Genomic DNA, 15,564 nt, shown 5'->3' on the forward strand with positions numbered 1-15,564 from the left:
TGTCAGGATTTTAAAAGGGACTGGGTCAGGTTTATGAACCTCAATGAAATGTCATGTGTTGAAACTAACCAAGTGCTGTGTAAGGCCTCGTGCTAACATGTGGTGACAGAACCCATGCCTCAGGGAACTGCTGATTCTCTCCCTTTTCCTACTTCCAAATATAGCGCCTGTGCCAGTAGAGCGTTCTGCTAGCCAAGGAGAAAGAAGTAGCTAGGCCCTGATTTTGTAAGTGCTTATGCATCAAGTTCTGCAAGTGTAAGATCTTGTCCATAGAGAGAAGCTATTCCAGGGTAAAGTAGGAAGTGAATTTAAAGCACATCAGCTATTACAGAATAGCTCCCTGGGTAGATGTCTTTAATAAAAAGAAAAAAGCTACAATTGGGTAGGCACTATTAAAATTACATTTAACCAGGAGTTTGAAATGGAGTGGAAATAAGCTGGTTTAAAGTATTTATAGATATGTTTCAAATATATGGTAAAATCCGACTGCACACAAGGATGCTATTCCAAGTAACTGTGTAGCAAAAAGGAATATCGGTGCATTATTTTGCATGTGCTAAGCTGGAATTTGTTGTTTCACAAGATATACCTGTGGTAGGGTTAAGTGGTTTGGGTCTCTTTAAGTTCTTCACTTTACAGTATTGGGAAATCAGCAGGATTTCCAGCAACAGAGAGATGGACAGAGAGTGAGTGAGCTGGGGAAGGATTGTCACCGAGTGGAATAATATTTCAGCTGTGTAATAACTTTCTCTTGTTGCGGTAATGCTTGTGATTAAAGGCCGTTTGAAGATGAGGCGGGGGAGAATGAGTTACTTGGAGGTACTTGTAAGACAACTGCATTTCAGAAATCCTGATCATCAGGCACACCTTTTATTTTGGCTGGTGGCTGTAACTGCCTTGACTTGTACTGTGGCTGCATGCCTATTGATATTCAAAAATAGGTGTTACACTGAAGATCAGAAAATATTAACTTCTTGCTGCAATAGGGTGGGGAAGAAAACAATAATATTAATTACTAGAAGGTTTACGTGGCATTGTTGGGGGCCTTAACTGAAATCAGGTTTGTTTTTCTTCATTTAAATCGTTGTTCTAACTGTCTCAGTCCTCATCTTTGGCCCTTTCCCCGTCCTACCCCCACGATCATTCTGGAATATAATTGTGTCTCCTACCAGACTCCTCCCTTTCTTTTTTATGAGAAACAATCAGTTTTTAGGCACATCCCATTCTCCTGGCACAAGCAAACCCTTGCCTTGTTTTAAGTTATGGTAAGAGGTAGATGCATACCAAATTTGGTGGTCTTAGCTCTTACAGTTTGAGGAGTTCTTGAAAAACAAACTCACAGATGGACAGACAGATAGATGCACATTTCTAAAATCTATAGTAAGATTGATAAAAGGCGTAAAAGAGAAATTAACTGAACCTTTCTCACCTCCCAACTGTCTGAATCATTGGTGTGGCGGGTTGTGGGCAGCAAAAACAGTTTCAGTGTTATACAAAAGCCAATTCTCACACAGAAAGAACATGGCGAAAATGCTCAGAGTTGTAGCAGGTTCAATAAAATTTCCAGTGATGCATTATCAAAATCTCTTGTTTAACAAAAATCTCCCCAACTTCTACTCTCCCGTCCCCTGAGATGTGTGACAATGTTGTACTAATGTAGTTGTGGCCATGTTAGTCACGAGCTGTGTATGTCTGGTGAGACAAGTCTTCCAATAGAGCAGGGGCGGGGAACCTTTTTTGGGTCTGTTATGGCTCCTTCCCCACTCAGGCTCGATAAATGCAGAAGTTGGGGCCCGCAAACGTACCCTAAACCCTTATTACCAGGCTTTGGTATAAAACTCCCCCCCCCATCTTAAAACCCCAGATTTTGGGGGATAAAATCTCCGCTGCCACCACCCAAGTATTGATGTGAAAAATCAGGGCAGAGATCACTTGGGAAATCTCAGCCCTAAAGTACAAACCAGGACACAACCATTAACCAATACCAGGTTAATAAAAAGAACAGAGAAAACTTTTATTATCACCACAATATTCCTGTTGCAAGCATAATGACTAGATGGAAAAGTAACCAATAAAATACTCATGGAGAAACTCAATGGGCCTAGAACTTACCTACAAAAGAAAGCCAAAACATCAGTTCCCATTTCCCAAACCAAAAAATAATAAAACCTAATGGGTTTATCTAAATTTTACCCTACTTACAGAAAGTGAAGAATTATTTTTTGGGGAGAGAGAGACATATCTGTCTCCCTCAGCAGCTGGAGGGAACGCTCTCAGGACCAAGGCGGGAAACCCAAAAATTCCTCTGTCCTGGTTTGAGATTCCTACCTACATTCCTATTGGCTAACTCTACCTGACTTAGGTATAGTTAACCCCGTAGGCCACAGGCTGCTGGCTAACCCTCATGATCATGACACAGAGAAAATTCAGTTGGGGGTCGCACACAAGTGACAAGCAAAAAAAAAGAAACAAACACCCACACCCTTACAGATGTGTCCCCAGACTGAGAAGGAGAAAGACTCCCCACATTTCCCTTGCACACCAGAGCGTGGGGGGCCCAGGCTAGTAGATTTTGTGTGCTCCAATGCTGGGAGGAGCCCTGAGCCTCGGGGGTGGATTAAGACAAGCTGGGGCTGTTTCTGGCCCCTGGCTCTTAGGTTCCCCACCTCTGCAATAGAGGTTGGTCCAATAAAAGGCACTGCTTTGCTAGTCTCTCTAGAACTGCACTAGGTAATTTGGGTTCATCATTTTATAGTGTTCAATCATTTTTTAAAATAATCATATATATAGTAGCCCAATGTCTGTGACTCTGTAACGTTGAAATGCTGGCTGTTGCCTCTAGGCGGCGCTGTTGCCTGAGTCACGTCCTTCACCTCCTGCAGTGGCGCTCGGTTGACTTCTGCGTCACTCAGCCGGGCCGCTGCGGGGGAGCCCAAATGGCCGCTTGCTCTGCTTGCTCCCCTGTGGCGGCCCGGCTGAGCGGTGCACGGCGGGAGGCGAAGGGGGGTGGGTCAGTGACGTGTGGCATGACAGCAGCTCCTGGCCCCACACCCTGACTGTGAATATCACTGCCTTGCCCCCCTTCGCCTTCCACAGTGGCGCTCGGCTGACTTCTTGTGCCACTCAGCCGGGCCACCGCGTGGGAGCAAGCGGCACAAGCGACCGTTTGGGCGCCGCACTCCCCATGCAGCACGGGGAGCACAGACCCCAAACGGCTGTTTGGGCTCCGCGGTCCCCCAGTGAGAGGCAGAAGAGGGAGGAGAAGAGAAAGAAAGAGACAGAGAGAGAGAGGCAGGAGGCGGAGAAGAGCTGAGAGAGAGAGAGGGAGGCAGGAGGAAGAGGAGAGAGAGAGAGAGAGAGACCGGAGGCTCAGGAGAGAAGACCGACGTGGAGGAGAGACCTGAAAATCCCATCTTATGACGGGCTAATTGACTAGATTTTTATATATTTGCCAGGAAATTGCATGTATCCTGTAATGTGGAGTGGAGAGCATAGGAGAAGTTTGAGGAAGGACATGAAGACTTGGCAAAGAGCAGTGGTCCAAGACTGGACACTAGAAAAGAAGTACTATGTAATGTGAGAATAGTCCATTAACAATAGGATGTGAGAGTGCTGAGTGTATTGTTTCTCACATGTCAGTTTTTGCACATTTAATGGTACCGAGTGCTGCGATCTCCAAATGCGGATGTTGTCAGTGTTGGAAGGATTGAGGGGAACTGTGTGTGTTTGGTTTGCTCTTTGTTTGTTTGTTGCAGTAAGCTGTTTTAATTCAAACCTTTGGGGACATTCAGTGTATCTATTTTGTAACAAAACCATAACACTGTGTATGTTCTGCCCTATGGCTGTTTCACCCCATCTCTGCTTCTCAGTAGGAACCTGAAAATCAAAGAGACAAGGTAGGGGAGGCAATATCTTTTATTGAACCAACTTCTGTGGATGATACACAAGATTTTGAGCTACACGGAGCTTCTGTTACAGGTCTGGGGAAACTACAAGCAGTGAATTAAGACACTAATTTCTGCCTTCTCAGGTTAGTGTAGCATCCTGCATTGGAGTATTCTGAGGCTTTCTCTGCACTGGCAGCTTTTGTCGAGGAAAAGAAGGTTCACGTTGCAACATGACGTTTGTTGTGAAAAACTGACATTTCCATTGACAAAAACCTTCCAGCTCCAGGAGGGTCTTTTGGTTTTTTTCCCCTCCCTGTGTTGTCTACAGACATGTAGCCTAGGTACCTCAGAGTGTTTTTTTTTTTGCTGATTTTGGCCTCCAGGAAATGGCCCACAATTTCCAAGCTGACATTCTGGTTAGCAGTTTGAACTCCATTGCCCTGCAGCCAGCTGACCAGCTACCTGTCCCACCCCCTTGCAAGTCCTGCAAAATTTAAATGCCATTTCCTGCTGCCTGAGTACCTGTTTTGCTAGAGACTTGCCATTCCTATAAGGAGTTGGATGCCATCCTGGGTGGTGACCCCATCTCCATCACCAAGAGCCCCAGGGAAACTTCAGCGGGTGCAGAGGCAGTACATGGAGGACCTAAGCCAGAGGATGAAATTGTAGAATGTAGATGAAGTGGTTGAGGTAGATAGGACTGGGGCTCCCCCAGTGTTGCTGAGTGTGTCTGGCAGCAGGAACTTTTCTCCACTGCTGATGGACATGGCCAATATAATCAACTGCTTTCTGGGGACAAGGAAGAAGGGAAAGAGATGCAGAGTAAGTGGCTGTGGCTTGTGGAGCGCAAGGCTGAAGGCATGGGAAAGTGGGAGACTGGCTGTGTTTCTCTGAGCTGCATGTGTTAAGGATGTTAAGGACTAGCAAATGCTTATCGGATAGTCTATTGACTAGTCGACTCTTCCCCCCCCTTGCTCGTCTATCAAAGAGAGGCAGCAAAAGGCGGGGAGGGGTACTTCAAAGCAGCAGTGATGCACAGCTGAGCCAGGGATCAGCTGTGCAGCACTGCCGCTTTGAAATCCCAATGTAGTGTTTCAAAGGAGCAGCTGTCAATCCATGGCTCAGCTGTGCAACGCTGCTCCTTTAAGATGCCAAAGCACCGTGGAGCCTGGGGTCAGCTGGGAACTCCCCAGCTAACTCAGGATTCCGAGCAGCATTTCTGAGCAGCTGGGGACTGACCCCGGGTTCTGGGGAAATGCCACGTGGAGCCCTGGATCAGCTGTGCTGTGCTGCCCCTTTAAATGCCGTTCAGTGTGGCATTTCAGCGGAACCCGGGAATAGCTGGGGAGTTCCCAGGTTCAGCTGAAATACCGCGGGGAACTAGGGGTCTGCTGGGGACTCTTGTACATTTCAAAGCTGGCATGCCACATGCAGCCTGGAGTTAGCGGGACTTCCCACTGACCCTGGGCTGTATGCGGAGTTCCGCATTCCTCCTTTGAAATGTACAAGAGCCCTAGCAGGAGCTCTTGTACATTTCAAAGGAGGAATGTGGAAGTGCCTATCGACTAGTCGAGTAGTTGATGGAAATTCCATCGACTACTCAACTAGTCAGTTAACGACAATTTAACATCCTTAGCATGTACCCCTCCTGTAACCAATCGATATGGTCGAGCGGGATGTTGATGTTCACTGTGATCTCAATGCTGCAGAGAGAGGCTATTGAAACTTTTTTAGCAATACTTACAGATTTTCTGCCACCGATTCCATGGCAGTGTAGTTTTGTCCTGTCCTCCATTGTAGGACATCAGTCCCACCGTTCGTCTGTCACTTGTTCCGCTTTGGTTCCAGCACATGGGTGGGCTGCATGTGGAACAGGGAAAGCCACAAGTCTGGAGAAGTTGTGTCCTGGTTTCCTTGCTTACCCCAAGCAGGAGGATGTCTGCCTGCAGGGTGTTACCTGCCTGTGGAGAAGAGTGGTATCCTTAGAACTGTGTTCCTGCAAAGACAATTTTCTAGCCCTACATGGATTTTTTTGTCCATATGCACAGCTGCCAGCTACCCTCACCCTCTCTCTCAGCATGATTATGGTGCTTGCTGAGATGCATTTCTTGCAAGGGTCAGCGGAAAAGTGAGTGGAAATGTTGGGAAAGGGGTTTGTAAGTAGGACTCGATGTTAACAGACTTCTTTTTGTGCATTGTGCTGAACAACAGAGACCTTGAGGGCCCCGCCATGTACTGCACTGGAAAGGTGGCAATAGATAAGGACGTATCCTAGAAATAAAGAGGGAAGATTTGGTTCACAAAGTGGTAAATCAGTCAGTGAATAAGTGCAGACATTGGGAACAGCACTTAGAAAGGGAGCTCGGGAACCGCCAGGACAACCAGGCCTTCCTCAGGCAGGCCACAGAACACATTATCAGGGCGATGGAGCAACAGAGTGAGATCTGCAAGTGTTTGGTGAAGCAGCACAGTGAGCCAGAGCATGTTTGCCCCTTTCCCCTGCAACAGATTCAAAATTCTGCTTCTTTAAACCCTCTTTCTTCTCCTTCACATTCCTTTTCCCTCTCGGGGGCTGTGTCTAAACTACACCCCTTTGTTGGCAGAGGGATGTAAGTGAAGCACTTCGAAAGTGCAAATGAAGCGGGGATTTAAATATCCCACATTTCATTTGCATAATTGCGTCATGGTGCTGTTTCGAACAAGCACTATTTCAAAACTGAAACGGTGGTGTAGATGTGTTTTTTTTTACAATGGGGTGCTTTTTCAAAAGATCCTGTACTTGGAGTACACCCGTCCGAGGAGTGACCGGACAGTCAACAGAGGATAAGGGACACCCTGACATCAGGGAGGTGGGGTGAGCTCTTGAGTGGCCTAGGGGATAGGGCATTCCCCTGAGGAGCACAGGGTGGTGGGCTCAAAGCCCACTCTGGGATGCAGCCTGACAGCTGCCCCAGGGATAGAACAGCATCATCATAAAAAATGAGGAGTACAAGATCTTTCAAAAAAGCATCCCATTGTCAAAAAAACCTCATCTAAACTGTGGTTTCAGTTTTGAAATGGCGCTTGTTCGAAACAGCACCATGGTGTGATTATGCAAATAAAGCACAGGATATTTAAATCCCTGCTTCATTTTCTCTTTCAAAGTGCTTGCTTCATTTACATCCCTCTGCCAACAGGGGTGTAGTTTAGATGTAGCCTGGGAGTCCTCACTTTCCCATGCACTCCACTGCTTCTCCCAACTTTGATTATACCACCTGGAACTATACCAGAGGTGGGCAATCATTTTTTGCCGGGGGCCACTTTGGAAATTTTTGAAGTGCCGCGCAGGGAGGGGTGGGGCATCAAGTGGAAGGGACGGGACCAAGATACGTCTGGGTTCCCCATCCCCAGACAATGATTGGTCTGGAGGTGAGGGAGTGCCTCCCCCCCCCCCCACGTTTCTCCTGGGTGCCCATGCCCCTGGCGTAGGAGGAGACTTCATGTACTCACCCCCCCAGGCCAATTGCGGCCTGGGGGCAGGGGGAGCATGGAAAGCATTCTCCACTCTGCGCCTGCCCTGCGAGCAGAACATGGCACTTCAAAGCGCTGCGTGTTCCTGGCAGGACGGGAGGAGGCTTTGCACACTCCCAGGTCCTAATTGGCCTGGGGTCAGGGGAGCAGCAGGGCCTCTGCGGGCCAGATCCACCCACTTGGCAGGCCGGATTCAGCCCACGGAGGCCCTTTTGCCCACCCTTGACCTACATGCACTAGTGAGTTGTAACCCTTCATCAGCACCTCCCTTACCAGCTGTTGGGAGTGCTTTATTGCATTTCACTCTGCTGTTTTCTGATGAATAAAGGCACTTTTATAACAGTTCTACACCTTTATGTGCTGTTTAACAGTCTCACAGACCAATCACTGTGATCACAGGACTTTAAAGGCATGTTCCTGGCTATGTGTGGCATAAAACCCACAGATATTCTGTCTCTCTTTAAAAGTGGGGGACGTCTTGTGTGCTGGTACATATACATTCCTAACAGTCAGTGTAAATAAAGGAAATTTGTATAAGATGTGAAACATACGAGAGTTGAAAATGACCTCCACCATTTAGAACCATTCAACCTGCAATTGGTAGATAATTTCTGAGTCTTATGAAGTGCTGCACAGTGATTGATCAGTGACTCTTCTCTTCCCTCAACTTGACTTGTTTCTGTGATCCTTCTTGTGCGCAGACAGAATAAACCTCACTGGCAGCTTCCTTCTCCTTCTTTTGCCCCTAGTGTGAAATATTAGCTCAGCTCTGTTGAAGGGGGCTTGCAGCTGCACCAGTCGGACAATCTGCCTCTGTTAACATGGCTTTCATGCGGGTGTGTTCCTTATTCCACAGCACATCATGTCCAGGGGAATGATAGTGGATGGCACATCATGTCAGTGAAATCCATCACTTCAAAAAGCATTTTACAGTTTTATGAAGCAGCTATTGCTGCAGCTGCCCCTGGTAGGTTTAGAACAAGGGAGGTGACTTTTGATCAGTGCTATTTCTCCCTTTCCTTCACTCTTTCTCCTTCTCCCAGACCAACACCTTTTATCTTAGAAACACACTGACTTTTGGAAGTGAGCCAGCATTGCAGGCTGACTCAGAAAGAAGGCAGTGTCCAGTCAGAGGCAATTGGATATGTGTTTCACAGCTTGCTTAAGAAAGGGTTGAAACTCCTCAAATATCATTTGTTTTCCACCTTTGCAGTGCCTTCCTTTTTCCCTTTCCCCTCTGTTCTGTCCCCCAGTTTAATGGTGGAATAAACATTTGTCTTCCACATATTCTTAGAATTTCTCCCTTTCCTCTATGTGCATGGCCATTCCATGGCAATTCTATGTAGCAGAAGTTTTTAGTCTTTTCTCATTTGCAGATCCCGAATACATTTCAAATGGCGGCGTGGGGCTGTTTGGAAATCTTAGACATTGAAAACCACTGCAATAGAGGAATGGAATGGAAATCTATTTAGAACGTTAAGAAGCCTTTTTGATTATAACAACGGACTCTTTCCATTTGTTCGTGCTTTGCTACATTTGACTCTGTGCAGTTCTATAATCCCATAGCAGGGCATGCAAAGCAGATTGCTTTCTTTCTAATGCCTGGAAAATTGGATCACGGATCTTGGAATGGGTGGAAAAACTCCTCCCCTGCCTCCTTCTCAGCATGACTTTGGCTAGGGAGAGACTTCAGAGGACCATCACAAGGATGGAAACTTTCATTACATTTCTTTCCTGTGGGGTTTGAAGACTGTGCTTGAAAAGGAGATTGGGGATCTGAGAGGTATGCTATATGTCTACATTCTGATAGGTGATGAGAATTTGGTTTAAGGCCAAAAGGATCCATTTTGATAATCTAGTTTGACCCCTAGTTTACCACCAATCATATAACTTCTCCAAAATAACTTCTACAATAGATGTTTTACCAAAACACTCAGTCTTGATTTAAAATTTGCAAGTACAGGCAGTCCCTGGGTTACGTACAAGATAGGGACTGTAGGTTTGTTCTTAAGTTGAATCTGTATGTAAGTCGGAACTGGCATCAGCCGCTGCTGAAATTGATCAGTTTCAACAGCCGCTGAATCTGGACACCAGTTCCACTTACATACAGATTCAAGGTAAGAACACCAGGCGTCCCCAAGTCAGCTGCTGCTGAAACTGATCAGCAGCTGATTCCAGGAAGCCCAGGGCAGAGCAACTCTGCCTCGGGCTTCCTGTAGTCAGCCGCTGGTCAGTTTCAGCAGCGGCTGACTTTGGGACGCCTGGGGCAGAGCAGCTCGGGTGCTGCTGGCTTGGTCCAGTAGCGCGGCCGCTCCTCGGAGCTACTGGACCAACCCAGCAGCACCCCAGCTGCTCTGCCCCAGGCATCCTGATTCAGCCACTGCTGAAACTGATCAGCAGCTGAATCAGGACGCCTGGGGCAGAGCAGCTGGGGTGCTGCCGGGTTGGTCCAGTAGCGCCAAGGAGCGGTACTGCAGGACCAACCGGCAGTGCCCCACCTGCTCTACTACAGGCCCCCGGCTTTGCTCCACGTCTCCCTGGTCTGCTGGGGGGGCACTAGCTGCGTCCCCGTCCCTCCCAGCAGACCAGGGAGACGTGGAGCAAAGCTGCGGAGGACCCGGGCCGAACCGTGGCGCTTCCAGATCAGCGCCGCGGTCCGGCCCAGGTCCTCCGCCGCTCTGCTCAGCGTCTCCCTGGTCTGCAGACCAGGGAGACGCTGAACAAAGCGGCGGAGCACCCAGGGCCGGACCCGCGCCGCTTCCAGCTGATCTGGAAGTGGCGCGGGTCCGGCCGGGTGCTCCGCCGCTCTGCTCAGCATCTCCCAAAGTCTGCAGACCAGGGAGACGCTGAACAGAGCAGCGGAGCACCCGGCCGGACCCGCGCCGCTTCCAGATCAGCTGGAAGTGGCGCGGGTCTGGCCCCGGGTGCTCCGCCGCATTGTTCAGCGTCTCCCTGGTCTGCAGACCAGGGAGACACTGAACAGAGCGGCGGAGCACCCGGCAGGACCCGCGCCGCTTCCAGCTGATCTGGAAGCGGCCGCGGGTCTGGTCCCCGGTGCTCCGCCGCTTTGCTCCCGTCTCCCTGGTCTGCTGGCTCCGCCAGCAGACCAGGGAGACGGGGAGCAGCTTTTCTCGCCCCGGAGAAGGCGGGCGGCGGGACCAGGCGTGCCGCTGCTCTAGTTCTCCGGGGCGAGAAATCCCCGTTCGTAACTGCGGATCCGACATAAGTCGGATCCGCGTAACTCGGGGACTGCCTGTAATGGGGAATCCTCCATGACTCTTGGTAAGTTGTTTCAAAGGTTAAGTACCCTCACTTACACCTCATTTCCATTCTGAATTTGTCTAACTTCAGCTTCTAGCCATTGGAATATGTTGTACCTTTCTCTGCTAGATGGAAGAGCCCATTTTCAAATATTTGTTCCATATGCGGGTACTTACAAACTGACCAAGTCATCTCTTAACTTCTTTGGGTACGTCTACACAATGGAGACCATACCAGCATAGCTGTGGTGCTGTAGCCATGCTGGAATAACCCCATCCTATAGACCCAGTTTATGCTGACAGAAGAGGTTTTTTCTGTCAGCCTAGGAACACTAGTCCCCCCCAAGCAATGGCAGCTACATTGAATCATAGAATACTAGAACTGCCGGGGACCTCAAGAGATTGAGTCCTGTCCCCTGCCCTCTCACAGCAGCATCAAGCACTGTCTAGATCGTCCCTGATAGATGTCTATCTAACCTGCTCTTAAATATCTCCAGTTATGGAGATTACACAGCCTTCTTAGGCAATTTATTCCTAATGTTCAACCTAAACCCTGCTTGCAGCAATTTAAGCCCATTGCTTCTTGTCCTATCCTCAGAGCCAAGGAGAACAATTTTTCTCCCTCCTCCTTGTAACACCCTTTTAGATTCTTGAAAACAGCTTTCATGTCCCATCTTAGTTTTCTCTTTTCTAAACAAGCCCAGTTCTTTCAGTCTTTCATCATAGGTCATGTTCTCTAGACCTTTCATCATTTTTGTTGCTTTTCTCTGGACTGTCTCCAATTTCTCCACATCTTTCTTGAAATGTGGTGCCCAGAACTGGACACAATACTCCAACTGAGGCCTAATCAGCGCAGAGTAGAGCGGAAGAATGACTTCTCCTGTCTTGCTAACAACCCAGAATCGTGTGTGCTTTTTTTTGGCAGCAGTGTCACACTGTTGACTCATATTTAGCTTGTGGTTCACTATGACCCCTAGATCCCTTTCTGCAGTACTCCTTCCTAAACAGTCGCTTCCCATTCTGTATGTGTGAAACAGATTGTTGCTTCCTTGAGTCTGTGATTTATAAGATATGTTTTCTAACCCCTTTAATCATTCTCGTGGCTCTTCTCTGAATCTGTTCTATTTAATCAATAAGCTTTTTGAATTGTAGGCACCAAAACTTAAGTCCATACCTAAGAACAGCCTTACTGAGTCAGATCAATGATCAATCTAGCCCAAGATCCTACTTCCTGACAGTGTCAGATGTTTCAAAGAGAATGAACAAAACAGGGGAATTATCAAGTGATCCATCCCTGGTTGTGTAGTCCCAGCATCTGGCAGCCAGAGGCCTAAGAATACCCAATATCCATCCATGATCATCTTGGCTAATAGCCATTGATAAACCCATCCTCCATGAACTTATTCTTTTTTTAATCCAGTTATACTTTTGATCTTCATAATATCCCCTGGCAACCAGTTCCATAGGTTGACTGTGTGCTGTGTAAAGGAGTACTTATTTGTCTTTGTTTGAATCATGCTGCCTTTTAATTTCATGGCGTGACTTCTGGTTTTTGTGTTATCATGTGAAGGGGGAAAATAACACTTTTTCTTCATGTTATTCATGATTTTATAGCCCTCTATCATATTTCCCCTTCATAGTCCCTTTTCCAGACTATCCCAGTTTTTATAGTTTGTCCTCATATGAAAGCTAATCATTTTTTGTTGCCTTTTTCTATATCCTTTCAATTTCTAATTGGTGAGATAAGTGACCAGAAGTACATGCAGCATTCCAGGTGTGAGCACACCATGGATGTATATAATGGTATTATATGTTCTGTTTTATTATCTATCCCTTTCCAAATGGTTCCTTTTCTGTTAGCTTTTTTGACTGCATGTTGAGCAGATATTTGCAGAGAACTATCCACGATAACTCCCAAGATCTTTCTCGAGAGGTAATGGCTAATTTAGATTCTAACAATTTAGATGTATAGTTGCGATTATGTTTTCTAATGTGCATGACTTTCCTTTTACCATCATTGAATTTCTTCTGCCATTTTGCTGCACAGTCACTCAGTTTAGTGAGATCCCTTTGCAACTTTCTGTAGTCTGTTGTGGATTTAATTATCTTGGGTTAATGCCCTCTCTTGTGCTTTCTCTGATAGGACATTGGCCATAATTATTCAAGATCATGTTCTTCCAAGTTGTGAGTGACTCTGAACAGGTAATGCCATTTTTAATAGAGTGCCATTGTCCCTCCCCTTTTGCTTACTTGTTCCTTCCTAAATAGGTTATAACCATTGATTGCAACATTCCAACCATGCAAATCATCCCATCAGGTTTCAGCAATACCGCCTAGATTGAATTTATGCTCATAAATGAGCAATTCCAATTTCTCTTGCTGGTTACCCAAGCAGTGGGGTAGAGGCAATTAACATTTTCTTTTTTTCATGTCCTGTGGTTCCTTAATTAATATTGTTCTCAGCATCTTGATTTTTGTGCTAAATGAGCACCCATACCTCCCCTCTCTTCACCCTCCCTATTTGTTGTTACCATAATCTTCTTTTGGCTACTCTAACCAGCTGTTGTGTGAGAAGATTAATTCCCTTTTTTCTGAGGAGGAGGCCATCCAAACTATGCAGCCCCTTCTCCTCATAGAAAGTGGACTTACTGTTCCAAAAAAACAGAGCCCTCCACCCTGCACCACTTACCTAGCCAGCAGTTGCCCTCTAGAATCCTTTGCCTTTTGTTTCCCTCTGCTTGCTTTCTTCCAAGTTCCCTGAAGTCATCATGAGAGATCCTGTTACGCAGCATCATTAGTGCTGGGATGAACCATCATCAGTGGCTCCTCCCTACTTCAGAAGTCTATCCAATCTGAGATGGCTCTTGTCCCAGGTCTGGGAAGCTGGCACATTGCCTTGTTTTTCATTTGTCTCATGCAGAATGTTCTTTCAAATCTTCTGAATCCCCAGTAAGGCTCTTCTGTCTTCCTTGGACAGCTGGAGAACTCTTTGTAGGCAAGCGTCAGTTTTCTTACAGGTTGAACCCAGCTGCCACCTAGGGATGTCTCTCTATTCTTTTGGACCAGATGGACTTTGAGAAATATCTTCCACAGTTTCCATTGTGAGGACTTGGTATTGATTTGAAAGTCTAGCTCTATGGAATTTTTCCTGACCCTCATCTCTTTGGTGGCCACAGCCTGCCCATTCTCATCTGTTTCCAACTTTGTAGAACTCATTGCAGGTTGTCGTTGCAACACTGTGTGGTGCTTCTCAATCACTCCGGCTTCCTCTCTCTTCCCTGCCCCTTGATGTGACTTGGAGTGATTGAGTGTTAGCTGAGGAGCAGCAGCATAGGGCAGGCTAAGCTGCAAAGAGCAGGAGACCAATAGAATGAAGTAGGCAACTGAAAGAACAAAGCACTGGACTGCTAACCATCTAGAGCAGGACTACTCAGCCCGCGGGTGGGAGCCAAAACAGAAAAGGAGTCAATATAATGGCCTTCTGTTGATATGCGCTTTAGTAGTTAAATTGCCGGACTGTCATTGCTCATTAAAAGTGCTGTTATATGGGTGGAAAGTGGGTAAATGTTGCATTTTATTAATATCAGCAGAACTGACTTAAATGGTGCCTGCGTGTTGTGCAGTCTTGCCTAAATCTTTATATTCAAGCCCATCAGTGTGGAAAGCTATTTGCATAGATATTTGCATGTGTATGCAACCACACTTAAGTTGTGGCCCATGGCATGTGCTGTGAGTGTCATGGTGGCTCCCCAGGGCTCCCAAAGTTGAGTAGCCCTGATCTAGAGAAAGGAGCCAAGCAGTGGGGGAACCTTGAGCCTGTGGACACCCAATACAGGAATCCAGTTGTTCTCCTTGTCTCCTTGTCCACTCCTTATTCTCGCCACTTGTCTGAGAAAGGTACTTTCTAAGCTAGTTACTGCAGAGACCTATTTCAAGTCTGCGCTTTCTCTCTCTCTCTCTCAATCCTCAGCTGTAGATAATGTCCTCAATGCTAGTGTGAGGAATATGAGTTGGTTTAGGTCAGGAAAGAGCATTGTATGGATCTGCTGCTGCCCTTTCCTTCCTGCTTGTGAAGGTTCTAGGTCAGGGTGGTGGTTGTGTGGCAGTTTTCTGGGGACTAGAGTGTTTCTGGAAGCAGCCAATGAGGGTGTCTGAAGGACCTGCCACTTGCTGGACTCTTCAGGCTTTAAAAGCAAGTAGTCCTGTGGCACCTTTGGGTGCATCTACGCTGCAGGGCAAAAGTCGAATTAAGATACACAACTTCGGCTATGTCAGTTGCGTAGCTGAAGTCGAAGTAGCTTAACTTCAGCTTTTGGGCTGTCTACGTAGCAGGAAGTCAAGGGAAGAACACTCTCCCTTCGACTTCTCTTCCTCCTCGTGAAATGAGGAATCGGAGTAAGAAGACCTCCACTTCACCATTATTTTGAAATAATGGCTTGCTGTGTAGACGCACGCTTGATTTTGAAATAACACTGCAGTGTAAACGTGCCCTTAGAGACTAACAAACATACATATATATATAGTATCATCAGCTTTCGTGGGCAAAACCCACTTCCTCAGATAAGCAGAGTTGAAGCAGCTAGAGCACTTCCTAGAGTCATTGTGTACCGAGCATGTTACCGTGCTGTGACATCCTGCTCAGGTCACCCAGAATGATGAGCCGTTATGTTACCCCTCTCTGCCTCAGCCAGGCAGAGTTTTTCTGTTGCTAAGCTGCATGAGAGCTCCCTGACACACCAGACTGTCACGCTGGGAAACTCTTCTGGACTTTGCCAGTTCAAACCTTGTCTTGCAGGTAAGAATGAGCAAACCCAAATTCCCCAGGGACATGTCTCTGATGTGTCCAGTCCCTCGCACTGTGAGACTGTCAGGAGTGATCATGTTTGCTGCCTCCAGAGAGATAGAAC

General features: G+C 47.0%; 1 protein-coding gene and 1 long non-coding RNA gene across 6 annotated transcripts in view; one reads left to right on the forward strand and one right to left on the reverse strand.

Annotated features, from left to right (window-relative positions):
* MAPKAPK3 (MAPK activated protein kinase 3) overlaps positions 1–15,564 on the forward strand; it is a 68,124-nt gene that overhangs the window by 16,230 nt on the left and 36,330 nt on the right. The window contains exon 2 of one of the 4 annotated variants that reach the window (XM_075939454.1): positions 12,801–12,859. The exons of the other annotated variants lie outside the window; for them this stretch is intronic. Coding sequence (XP_075795569.1) covers positions 12,827–12,859 — 33 coding nt within the window. The 5' untranslated portion in view covers positions 12,801–12,826. The remainder of the gene's footprint in view (positions 1–12,800; positions 12,860–15,564) is intronic. 4 annotated transcript variants of the gene reach the window in all.
* LOC142830965 (uncharacterized) lies at positions 4,358–13,446 on the reverse strand. 2 transcript variants are annotated; one of them, XR_012906543.1, is made up of 3 exons: positions 13,347–13,446; positions 5,632–5,848; positions 4,358–4,532 (listed from the first exon to the last, which is right to left on the reverse strand). It is a non-coding gene; the product is annotated as an uncharacterized LOC142830965 (long non-coding RNA). The 2 variants fall into 2 exon arrangements; XR_012906542.1 differs by lacking the exon at positions 4,358–4,532 and adding an exon at positions 4,548–4,676.

This window comes from Pelodiscus sinensis, chromosome 11, assembly GCF_049634645.1.
Source record: "Pelodiscus sinensis isolate JC-2024 chromosome 11, ASM4963464v1, whole genome shotgun sequence".
Classification (NCBI taxonomy): Eukaryota; Metazoa; Chordata; order Testudines; family Trionychidae; genus Pelodiscus; species Pelodiscus sinensis.